Below are 12,226 nucleotides of genomic sequence, written 5' to 3'. Positions count from 1 at the left end.
TCCCTTATGTATATATATATAATTTGAAAAGTTTTAAAAGACGATAAAGTAAAAAAAAAAAAAAAACTAAGGATCCTGATCCAGCGCTTTCTATTGGTTGAGTAATGAGTCCCACATGGTACCCACCTTTCCAGCCAGTAACAAGAAAAGGCTGGCTCGTAGAAGGCCAGCAAGCCGACCGGGTAAACTTTTTATTCTTCTATAGGGGCGCAGTGAAAATACCGATAACATTTGGGGTGCAAGATGCAATTCCTTTCTTTTCGTCGGCTCTATCTATAAAAACCGGCTCCCCTCCCTGTGTCGGCTTCTTCTCTCCACGCCTTCGAAGCCGTCGCCCGTCTCTTTTTAACCCTTGCGAAAGAAGAAAGAGGAGAGGCGATCGGGGGGAAATCTCAGTCAAGAAGAGATGAAGATCTTCATCAAGACTCTGAAGGGAACCAACTTCGAGATCGATGTCAAGCCCGAGGACACGGTAAACGATCCCTTCTTCTTCTTCTTCTTCTTTATCTTTCCAGCGCCGCCGGCCTCGTCACTTTGGTGGGTGAATCAATGGATTTCTCTTTATTTTGTGTGGTATTTCCGCTTTCGCCCAACTATCTGGTGCCCCCTTCTTCTGGTTCGAGCCAAATTTTGGCGATTTTGGGCAGTAGTGATTGGTAAAGATCTTTTCGTTGCAGAGGTTGAGGTTTTTTTTTCTTGTTGTTTTGCTTATTTTCTTTGGATAATTGCAAGGTTCTTTAACGGATCCAGTTTAGACGATTTTAGGGTTTTGCGCACTGCGGACTGTTTTGCTGTTTTATCAGTTGGGTTATTTGTGTAGCTGTGTTTACTAGAATATAAAGCTTTTAATAAAGTTGATAAACTAGGTAACTTACTTGTATCTATGATGTATTTGAGTTCAAGAGGCATGGATTGAGGGACTGGTAATAAGTATTGTAATCGTCAGTTTGATGCTTGTGATGGGACTTTATTTGGGGGAGAAGGTGGTAAGGTCAAAGCCGTATGCGGTGTAGTCGTGGAGAATTATATGGACTTGTTTGTTTAGGGAATATAGGAGTTCAAAAATGTATATGGTGTTAGAATCTACATCTTACCTTTTATTTTGTTTCAAAAACAAATAAGGTTTTTACTCAAATTTAAAATTCATTTTATCTTTTTGGAAGCTATTACCTGCTAGTCAATATGGTTGTACATGCTAGCAATCTTGGCATTGATCCGCAATCAATATGTCAGATATTAGGAGTAAGACTCCCAGGAAAAAATGCCTGATTGTCAAATCGGGACCATTTCTTAAATTCTTAAATTTGTACCATTACAAAATCATAACCGGTATGTGGATTTGTTGTCTGTAGCCTTTTTATCCATGTAGATTGATTATTTTGAAATTTGATTCAATAACTTTCAAGTTATCATGTAGCCATGATAGAATAGTTTATGCAAAGTAAGCATCAAGTGGAATACTCGCTTTCACTGTTGTCCTATGGTTGTCTTTCAGGTTGCTGAGATAAAAAAATTTATTGAGACATCTCAAGGGCAAGCTGTATACCCAGCTGAGCAGCAAATGCTTATACATCAAGGGAAAATCCTTAAAGACAATACTACTTTGGATGAGAATAAAGTTGCTGAAAATAGTTTTATTGTGATTATGCTCAGTAAGGTAGAAATTGAATGTTATCTTATTCTAATATTCTTCTGTTCCTTGGTATCTTCTGAAATTGTATGCTTATTGAATATTGGGTCACAATCATGATTTATTTGCATGCTCTTAATTTTCTAGAATTGGTGTATACAAGAAAACTTACTTAGTAAATGAATATTATCTCTTTCCTTCTCTTATACATGTGCATACACTCTAGGATGACAACTGTCTTGTTTTTAATAAATTCTCAACCACAATTTACTGTATTATTGCTGCAATGTGGTAGAAAAGTATGCTGATAATAGTTCAACATAATATTTTTTTACGGAATGAATTGTGTAACATTCTTGGTTTCTTAATTGATCGTGTAACTAATTTTCCATGTACTATTGGATTAATACAATGACAATTCATGATTAATTTATCAATATTTACTTCATTTAATGCATCCTTAATTTGAAACACTTCTGATGGATCTTAAACATTTCCAAATAGTTTTTGTTTCCAATAATTGTTGACTTTGGTCAACCTCCAATTGACCATTAATTTCAATTAAATTATCTCCAGAGTTTTTAAATTGGCAAGTGATAATGTGATTGGCAATGGCTACAACATAAAAAGATGTTTCTTATACCTGTTATCACATTAAGATTTAATAGATATGGAGCCTTTAAGATAAATTTGAGTTGCTTATGAGAATTTTTTATCCTTCCCAGACGAAGACTTCTTCTAGTGGAGCATCATCCACCACAAAAGCACCTGCTAGTCAGGTAATTCTGATTGTATTTTCACTCTTTTATCACTCATTTGGGATTTTTTTCTTGAATATTTGCAATGTTTAAGTTCTAGCTTTGACTTCCTCACGAGAACAATTAAACATGAAGGATTTAATTCATTGAGGTCTTTAACTGGCTCCCACTATCCTTCTGATACTTTTTATCTCTGCCCAGTTTTCAGAGTCATGAATAGTAGAATTGTACTGTTCTGATAGGCACACCTTTGTATTATGATTTATGATTTTTCTATGACAGTGAAGATTGACTGTGGTTTATCTATAGATTGTACTCTGAGGCTTTTATTTATAAAAATTTAACTAATTTACAGTTAAAATATGGATAGAAACATAATTGGAATTCTAATCTCATAAAAGCAAGGAATGAAATGCATTTGATCAAACTATTTGGGAAATTAGAAGAAATATTAGGTCCTTGTTTGATAATTACAATTCTATGTTTGCTTGATGGCAAATTGAAATATGTCTCATTTTTAGCGAATTGAACTATCAAAAATAGAATACTGCTAAGTCATGTATTTGACACATTGTGTTGAGTGTGCCTAGTGTAAATGATTTCAATATTAACTCTGTGGGGAAAATGAGGTACGATACTCTTTTGTGTTGTAAGGTTGCCTATCATCTCTTTCATGGAGTTGTCTAGAACTTCAAATTTATTTTCTATTTATGGATGAATATAATTATTGCTGGTTTGCATTCTGATCTAGAAGTTAAATTAGGATAAGAAAACTGTAATGGGCTCATACTGATAACTCAGATTTCTATGTTACTGAACCTAAGGGCTTCCATATTTCCTTGAAATTTAAGCAATTTGAATATTACTATTGTTATTACATTGTGTAGAACTCAATGGAGGGAATGTGGGGATAACATTCATGTGGCCGACCTAATAGTCAAGGCTAACATGATCTGATGATGAAGATGGTGATGATGATAAAGAATAAAATGCTGAGATTTGGAAGGATTATTTATTTATTTATTTATTTGTGCATGATGATTGTGTATAGGAGCGAAAGTAATATTTGTTTCTTCGAAATGGTTTCTTAATTCTCTTTTCTGTGTAGGCTCCTGCTGCTCCAGTGCCTGCTGTATCTCCTGCTACTCCAGTGCCTCCGTATGTTTATCAAATGCAAATAGTAGGTAGCTATTTGAACAAACTAATTTTATTTGCTAAAATCTTGTTGCTATGTATCACTAAGCAGGACATCTGCAAGTTTACCTGTTCAAATTAATGAAACTACACCAGCATCAGTACCAGCAGCGGTTACCATCACACCGTAAGTTATATCAAATTTCTAGGGAGTTTTATTTTTTATTTGGGTTATGTCTCTATGTAAATATTTTAATTTTCTTTTTCATTTTTTTTGCAATCCTTTTTCAGATCCAATTTTTAAAGGATCCTCTCCTTTTGAGCTCCCTTTGAGCACCTTTGTTTTAGGATTTTGCTTACTGTAGAAAGAATATGAAATTGACACTAAAGAAAATTCTCATAGGGGCAAGGCAAAGTTTGATTGTCTTATCTCAGGGGTTGGTATACTGTTATTTTAAATTCTATTGCTAAATAAGTTTTGACAGTTCCTTTGAATGGGATATTAGAAAATTGTTCCACTTTAATTTTCAGATTCATGGTTGCATCACATTTTCACAAAGAATTAGTAAACCAATTTGTATTTTATATTATCACAAAAAGTTAGCAGAAGTTTACTGTAGACCATCTATCCGATTGAGATTCAATGGAAGGTTCTATTGTTTTGACATAATGGCGAAAAGTTACAAGTCATTTCCCCTTGTTTTGATGTTAAAAATGTTCATTATGTTCATTATAAATTCTGTGTTCTTTTACATGTATAGGTAAATATTGGTTGTTGGTTGTTGGATGATGTGCTACTCTACTTTTATTCTTTCATGAAACTTGAGTATAGTAATTGAAGTGACTATGCAGCGATAATGTGTCTCTTTTGCCCCTACATACAACCTTAACTAGCCATGTCTTGATCATTTGGGCTGCTTCTATGAATCTTTGTCCTTCATTGAGCTCTTTGCAAAACATATTATTAATAACACTCAAGTATTTTTATTTGTTGCTTAATTTGTAAGCTTATTTTAATTTTTGATTTATATTTATCTTGCATTTTTTTCTCAATATCTACGTGTTTCCAAGGCAGGAATGAAGCAGACACATATGGTCAAGCAGCATCTAATCTTGTTGCCGGCAGTACCTTGGAGCAAACAATCCAGCAAATTATTGATATGGGGGGAGGAACTTGGGACAGGGACACTGTTGTTCGTGCCTTGCGTGCTGCATATAACAATCCTGAAAGGGCTGTTGAATATTTATATTCTGTAAGCACCATTTATCACCTTGTCTGCCTTTATATGGGTATATTTCCTTCTTTGTTTATCCTTTGTGAATGCTACCTCTTGTTTGTCGTTTATACTGCGAATGCTTGAGTTTTCAGTAATTCACATTCTAGAGTAAGTCCAAAAGCAAGGTTTTAATTATTTCTAAATGAACGAACCAGTTCGATATTCATCCTATGGGGAATCTTTATAACAATGTGGTGTGTGAGATTCCTTCCTTTTCTTAGCTTGAGTTTTCAGTAATTCACATTCTAGAGTAAGTCCAAAAGTAAGCTTTTAATTATTTCTAAACAAATAGGCCAGTCCAATATTTCATCCAACGGGGTTTCTTTATAACAATGTGTTGTCTAAAAAGCAAATTTCTGTATGCCAGGGCATTCCTGAACAAAATGAACCTGCACCAGTTGCTCGCCCAGCTGCAAGTGTGCCAGCAACCAACCCACCACCTGCCCAGGCACCACAACCAGTTCAACCTGCAGTTCCTTCAGCCCTTCCTAATGCTAATCCGCTGGATCTCTTTCCTCAGGTAACTGTTATGCACCCGGCTTTCCTGCTTCTTCCTGTTGCATTACTAAATTTGCCCTCTTCATTTATGTTTCTGTAACAGGGCCTCCCTAATTTTGGGTCCAATGATGCTGGGGGCGACCTTGACTTTTTACGTAATAGCCCACAGGTATTTATGATTTCCCTAAAATAAACTATAGATGACTGAGATTGAAAATGTTTTTTTTTAATATTAAACTATATTTTCATCTTTGATTCAGTTTCGAGCCTTGCAAGCATTGGTGCAAGCAAACCCTCAAATCCTACAGGTGTTTTGTCAATTTATTTCTGCTTGCATTCAATGTTTGCATTAATTCCAAATCTGACCATTTGAAATTAATATTGGGTCAACTGGCAGCCTATGCTCCAAGAGCTAGGGAAACAAAACCCTCAGCTTGCGAGGGTCATTCAGGAACATCAAAGGGAGTTTCTTCAATTATTAAATGAGCCGGTAGAGGGAAGTGAGGGGTGAGGAAGCATTTTTGTGCTTTATATATAATTTTTCATGCCAAGAAATTTGTTTTTCTAATCCTTTTCTTGTTTATGTATATAGTGGCTTTTTAGAACGAATGGCTACTGCTTCAGTGCCACGAGCTCTGAGTGTTACTCCAGAGGAGGGTGAAGCCATCGAACGGGTAAGTTGACTTCACAATCACATGGAAACGGCATCATTTGGATTTTTACCTCATCATTGGCCATTTTCAACAATTTCAATTTGTTGAAAGGCAATTTGGATTTCTTTTTTCTCCATCTTTTTTTTTTCTAAGAAGGAAATGTTAATTATTGATCTTGTGAGTAATAGTCTTCTGTATTGTTTCTGCCAGCTTGAAGCCATGGGCTTCGACCGTGCACTCGTGCTGCAGGTCTTCTTTGCATGCAACAAGAACGAGGAGCTTGCTGCCAACTACCTTCTGGATCATGTGCATGAGTTTGATGATTGATGACAAACCTCCTATATAGTATTATTTGTTTCTGAATTGTTTCTGCGGACACTAATTTGTCTATAAGGATTGTGTTGCTTGGGTCAAGTGGATAAGTTCATACTTTTAGGTACAATCACATTTTGATTTCCAGTGCGCCGCCCATCTCATTCATTGTTCAAACTTGTGACGATTGATTTCCTCGCACTGCAATCTCTCTTGCGGTACATGATGCTTGATATTTGATTTTATTTGATCCATCTGTGTGTACTTTGAATGAAACTTGTTGCTGATGTTTGATTTTGTTGGGTCATTGGATCACCTGCAATGGATGAGGTTGGTGCTCATGGATTCTTGTGGGTCCAGTGAGTAAAACTTGATGGTAGAAGGGTTTATCCTGTTAAATATTTTTCATTTTAAAAATAATTACCGAGCTTGAGATCGTATCTGTTAAGTTTATATTAAAAAAATTTATTGTGATTTCAATTAGTTTATTATAATAATCAAATTAGCTGTAATTCCGCGGGGAATGCTTTAAAAACCACACCAGATTAATGTAGACATTAAATTCAGTGTCACCAACCTTCACTATCAGTCTGCATGTTGTTCGATACAGAAATCTTCTACAATTTTACTCCATCATGACTAAACTATATTCTGAAAACTGTTCGATACAGAATTCTACTTCATTACAAACAATAAACAAAAAGAGAGGGAAGTAATATCATAAACCAATTTGATTATTAAACTCTCAAATATCACAGCTGTAATAGTAGTAGCTTGTCTACCAAAGACAACGAGCTATTTATGTAGATCTTTTAACAATATACCATATGATAACAAGACTATCCTGCATAAAAATTATGGCATGTGAATTTGTAGGCTTCCCTCTAGTTCTTAATCAGGTAAAAAATCTGAATGTTTTTTTTATCAATTAAGATAAAATGGAGAGTGCTGTCATATCAGGGTAGGATATTGCCAGGGATTTTCTTTTTTTGTTCCTTTCCATTTTGTGGTACGTATAGGAAATTTCATGGCAAGATCTGATACCCCTCAGACATTCATCGACTGAGAATGATTCAGCTTCACAAGAAAAAGATGAGGTGCTTGCCAAGTTGCTTATTTTTCTGCATTTTTCTTGTTTCGAAAGCTCTCCTTCATCAAAGCAAACTTCTTTTTGCACTGTACCATAGTTTTGCCAGGAACAGCAGCAGCAACACGCTCCCACCGTTGGTTTGCATCCTTCGGGAATGTTTTAAGTGCCTGGATAAGAGCTCTTTCTTGAGCTTCTGACCAAGTATCTTGTTCCAGTGCAGAAGGAAGCGGCTCTACAGGTTTCTCACTTCCTTTGGTGCTCGTAGACTGTTTAGGTGGTGTCGTTGAGGACACACCATCAATCTTTTTCTCGATGGGAGACACCTCTGCTACTTCCACTCTGGTTGATAGAGGTGATGAGATGGTTTGCACTGGTTTCCTGTTCTCGAGGAAGGAATCGAAAGCTTTTCCAGAATCAGGCTTCTGAAGGAGGACTGTTTTTGTTGCTTTGAGAATCTCTTCAACAGATCTCCCAGTACCGATGTATTCTGAAATGACCTCCCATCTGCGAGATGTTCCCTTGGGATACTTCTGCATGGCTTTCTTGAGCATTTCAATCTCTTCTTTTCCCCATGGTTTGTCTTTCTTCTCAAAGTTGTTCGCTGTATGAACCACTTTGACTTGTGCAGTAGTAGTTCCGTTAGGTTTCAGATCATGATCTTGAAGACTACCAATCGTCTGTATATTTCCACTAAGTTTCATGGCATCTGATGCATCTTTTAGCAATTTAGCTTTGTCCATTTTCTCTTTACCATCCATGTTGTCGCACAAAAGTCTGAGTGACTCCACCACAAATGACATGCATATACTTTCCACAATATCATCAGAAAGACCGAGCAGATTGTCGGAAATCAATGGTGCAGATAGTGTACGTAAACGGTTCCTTTCTTTGCGCAAGAGCTTCTTCTCCTTCTCCTTCATTCTTTTTTGTATCAGAGCAGCTTCTGCTATCTTCCTCTCCTCTTCCTCCTTTTGCTGTCTCTCCTCTTCAGCAGCCCTTTGTGCTTCTTCTTCATGCAACTTCTTGGCCATTGACTTTTCCTCCTTTTTTCTCTGCTTCTCGGCCTTTTCCTCCTCTTTCCTCCTTAAAATTCGAGGATCTCTCTTGTAAGCATTATCCACAAGGGTCCTAACTCGCGCATATTCATCCTTCCTAGCCCTCTCTCTTAACTTAGAATTCTGTCGCTCCATCCATCTCTTATGATCACGAGATTCAGCTTGCTCAAGATCAAAATCATCTGCATGAGGGAATTCTCTCCAACTTTTGAAAGTATACCAGAAATTGTAGAAACTGTCTACATCTTCAATAGGAGTGTTATCATCTCCAAGTGAAGGAATCGGCTGATTGACTGACCATTTCCCATTTCTCATAAATACCGGACCAAAGACCTTAAAGAAGTCCTGCGGAGCACAGTCAGTTGGAATATCATCATCAAATTCATCAGTGGAGTCATATATCCTTCGTTTGTCTGGATCTATTAGAACCTCATATGCTTCCTGAATGGCCTTGAAGTGACTTTCAATCTCATCCTTCTTAGTTTGTCTAGCCTCTTCTGTTTCTTCCGCAAAAATAAGTGCAGTCTGTTTGTCAGGATGATACTTTAAAGCAGTCTCACGGTAACTTTTTCGTATTTGTTCCTCAGTAGCTAGAAACCTCAAATGCCCTAGGCCAAGTAGCGTATAATGGTCTTTTTGTTTGCTTCCACTGCTAGATTTCTTTTTCCCCTTGCTGCCATAAGAATCTGAGGTTGGTAAGTAATCTTGGGATGATCGATCATCAGATAGAACACTTTGGGCATCCGTTTCTGTGTCATCGTCATCACAAAACCCTGATAGTTTTAGTGCAGCAGAATGAAATGAATGCCCTGCTGGTTCAAAATTGGGAGCCTTTATAGGTAAACAATTTGATGAGAAGAAAAGGGGCTCCCCATTCTGAAGCTCTGATGAATATGTAAGCAGCAAAAGGTCTTTGTGCCTTCTCATATTGCATAAACCAACTCCCCAGTATACACACACACCCACACACACACCCTAAACCCTAAACCTTTCAGACGGACAAAGCTGAATAAGGAATTTATTTAAATAACTTGCCTCAGCTGCATAAAAGAGTCGATATCAGTTAACAGTTTATGGAAAGATAAGAGACAGTAGGAATAAGAGACAGTAGGTTATAAAACTTGAGTCACTACTTAAAAATACAATGCCAAATTTTGAGCTTTACTTATCAAAACAAATTTCCATTACCAAATCTCTATCAATCAAGCAATCAGACTACTGCAGTACAACTTCAAACTTGTAAACGGATAGCACAAAATTAAGGCAAATAAGAAAACCCTCCCAGTCTGGAAATACCTTATGGTCCTATTATTAAGTAAAATCATATCAAGCAAGTTGGTGTAACTTGCTTTCTGCTTCGGGTGGAAGAGGATTCATAAATCATAAGATCCTTGGTAAAGTTAACTTCAACACCTCAAAATCACTGATAGTTGGTAAAGTTCTTCAAAGTTCCACACCTCAAAATCAATTCTATAGATTTTAACCCAAAAAAATGAAATACATTTTTTTAGCATTTTATGTGCAGCACTGATAGTGGTTTTATACATCAAAATCAGATACGCACATAAAAAAATAAACACATCTATAACAACAAGTTCAAGCATTTTATATACAGCTGCTATATAGAGTTGGAATATCCGTGGCTAGGAAATGAGAGAAGAGGAAGTAGTGGTAGTGTCAAAAGTGGTGGAAAGAAGGGGAAAAGGCAGTCAGTTGGTGTGACTGAACATGAGCAAAAGGTGAACAAATTGTGATGGATTTATCAGATAATACTATAGGAAAAATACCTTAGAAGTTTTCCTTCCAATCAAGAAGCCATGAAGAGACAATGGCTGATGAACACGTCTTCAGCAACTGCAGTAAGAGAGAGGCTAGCGGCAAAATTTCAAGCAAAGCTCACAAGAGAAAATCTCCCACTGAACCAAACCAGATTCAACCCAATCTCATCCAATTCAATTCTAAATCAAATGGGATTTGCCCAATTCAAACCCAAAGCAAACTCAATTTAATCTCTAACCAAAACCTCAAGTCTATTAGATTTCAAATTGAACAAGCCTAATTACATCAAAATCAGCCCCTAGATATAATAAGTTATCTTTAAATGAAACATTTCAACTTCAAGTCCATCAACACATGATATGATACCGAAGCTATATTGTTCTAATCCGAGATCAAAACCTCGGCACGGGTCGAGATTTTAAAGCTTGGATGAGACATAAAGAGATAAATTTATGCCACTCATAATCCAGTTATTCATTGCACATTATTCCATTCATAAATCAAGAGTAACAAGAAGAATTCATCAATTAATCTTATGCATATTTTGGCTCCTTATCAACCCAAGTTTTACCCCCAATTCATCTCTTACATTCTCGTTTTAACCCCTTTCTAAAACCAGGGCAGCAGCTTTTAAATAATAAATTTTCATTCAACATTTTAATCATGCATAATAATATTCTGGAGAGAACCAAGAAAGAACACCAACCTTAAATAACACCAAGTCTCACTCTACAAGTTTATCAAAGATACACAAGACTAAATATGATTAAGCAAGCTCAACAATAAAGTCACAGCTAAGGAGTGCTCACAGAATCCCAACGAAAGCAAGGTACGATTTAAAAGACCCCCAAGCTTTCTCTAACCATTAACCACAAGTTCTCGATCAAACAAGTTAATCTACACCAAACAATAAACAAATCATCTAATCCACTCTAACTCAATAGAAAGATGCAATCTAACAAGGAACACTCACCGAACAAAAATCTGGACAACCTCCAACTCTAAAGAAGACGATGCTGGAAGACCCGAACAGTTGCTGCCCTAAATCAAGACCTGCCATCCATAGATCAGTGAGGGAAAACTTCTAGCACACAAGCTAACCAACATGGTTCATGCACCAAAAAGAGAAGAGCCGCTGTTCTAAACCAAAAGGAAACATGCAACAACTTACTCCAAATCGGGATAGGAAAGGCCCGGAGTTGCGGCCGGATCGACAAATAAGCTGCTCGGATCCAGACGACAGGAACAGGAGTATCTCCGCTCAAGGATTCCCTGGAAGGAAGAAAGGAAGGAAATGGGCAGGTTCTCCTACTGCCGCCCTGCTCGTCTGTGACGCCTGACCGGAGTTTCGGCTTACGAAGACGGAAGAGCAAGGAATGATCACCGGTGTCTCGGATAGGGGCCGGCGTTCGTGGGGAAGGGAGCGAAGCTCGCGATCAAGGTGGGAGAGCGCGTGCGGGATTAAAAAGGGAAGGGGGGCGGCGCTGGCACTTCATTTCTGAACCCTAAATCGAATCCCGGTGACCCGAGCCAAACAGACTGAGTCGAATCCGATTCAAGTCTGAGTCGAATCCGATTCAAGACACTTCAAATTTAACAAACTAAAGGGGGGCAAAATGACAATTTCGGAAAGAGAAAGCTGCGGCCGTCTTCTCCTCCATCTTCTACCGCTCGCTTCTCGCCGTCGCCCGTTTCCTCCTCGACAGCTGCGAAAGCGACCTGGGCCATTCCAAAACATCCAGGGTTTTGCAGGGCGGAGGTCACCGAAGGCTTCACCATACGCCCTCTAGTACCGGCCGCTTCCGTCGGATTTCAGACATCCGAGCCAGAAAATCGACCGAGTTTATGGCGCTCCTCGTCTGCATGCATCTCGCCCTTACATGCTTCGCTCGCGAAATAGCCGACGATTTCCATCCAAATTTTTAGGGTTTCGAAGGTTTTCTACCGCGGAGGCCGCTGGATGCGTGCGACGGCCGACGCCGGAGAATGTTAGAAATAGCTAGCTCGTCTGGGTTGCTGATGCTCGTAGTCTTCATTTCG

At 37.9% G+C, this 12,226-nt stretch overlaps 2 protein-coding genes across 3 annotated transcripts; one reads left to right on the top strand and one right to left on the bottom strand.

Moving 5' to 3' along the window:
- Positions 1-323: 323 nt before the first annotated feature.
- LOC141847378 (ubiquitin receptor RAD23d) lies at positions 324-6,516 on the top strand. The gene is made up of 12 exons (XM_074735417.1): positions 324-472; positions 1,496-1,657; positions 2,356-2,409; positions 3,497-3,546; positions 3,635-3,709; positions 4,598-4,775; positions 5,167-5,319; positions 5,401-5,466; positions 5,558-5,605; positions 5,695-5,804; positions 5,890-5,971; positions 6,161-6,516. Exons 1-12 carry the CDS (start codon positions 407-409, stop codon positions 6,275-6,277), a joined length of 1,161 nt encoding a protein of 386 aa, XP_074591518.1. The 5' UTR covers positions 324-406; the 3' UTR covers positions 6,278-6,516.
- Positions 6,517-6,949: 433 nt separating this feature from the next.
- On the bottom strand, positions 6,950-11,639 carry LOC141847921 (uncharacterized). Of its 2 annotated transcripts, XM_074736029.1 has the most exons (4): positions 11,358-11,639; positions 11,160-11,239; positions 10,996-11,083; positions 6,950-9,447 (listed from the first exon to the last, which is right to left on the bottom strand). In XM_074736029.1, the coding sequence occupies exon 4, from the start codon at positions 9,332-9,334 to the stop codon at positions 7,376-7,378; it is 1,959 nt and encodes a 652-aa protein (XP_074592130.1). In that variant the 5' UTR covers positions 9,335-9,447; positions 10,996-11,083; positions 11,160-11,239; positions 11,358-11,639; the 3' UTR covers positions 6,950-7,375. The 2 variants fall into 2 exon arrangements, with proteins under 2 accessions (XP_074592130.1, XP_074592131.1); XM_074736030.1 differs by lacking the exon at positions 10,996-11,083.
- Positions 11,640-12,226: the final 587 nt, after the last annotated feature.

This window comes from Curcuma longa, chromosome 16 (genome assembly GCF_044706935.1).
Source record: "Curcuma longa cultivar G26 ecotype Majalengka, Jawa Barat chromosome 16, ITB_CL_G26_1.1, whole genome shotgun sequence".
NCBI lineage: Eukaryota > Viridiplantae > Streptophyta > Magnoliopsida > Zingiberales > Zingiberaceae > Curcuma > Curcuma longa.
Note: the sequence above shows the minus strand (reverse complement) of the source record. Positions and strands in the feature narration are given on the sequence as shown.

Coding starts and splice junctions, on each gene's coding strand:
- LOC141847378 (XM_074735417.1), top strand. CDS start 407: ATGAAGATCTTCATCAAGACTCTGAAGGGAACCAACTTCGAGATCGAT. Junction 1,658..2,355: donor TTGTGATTATGCTCAGTAAG/GTAGAAATTGAA, acceptor TATCCTTCCCAG/ACGAAGACTTCTTCTAGTGG. Junction 5,972..6,160: donor AGGGTGAAGCCATCGAACGG/GTAAGTTGACTT, acceptor TGTTTCTGCCAG/CTTGAAGCCATGGGCTTCGA.
- LOC141847921 (XM_074736029.1), bottom strand. CDS start 9,334: ATGAGAAGGCACAAAGACCTTTTGCTGCTTACATATTCATCAGAGCTT.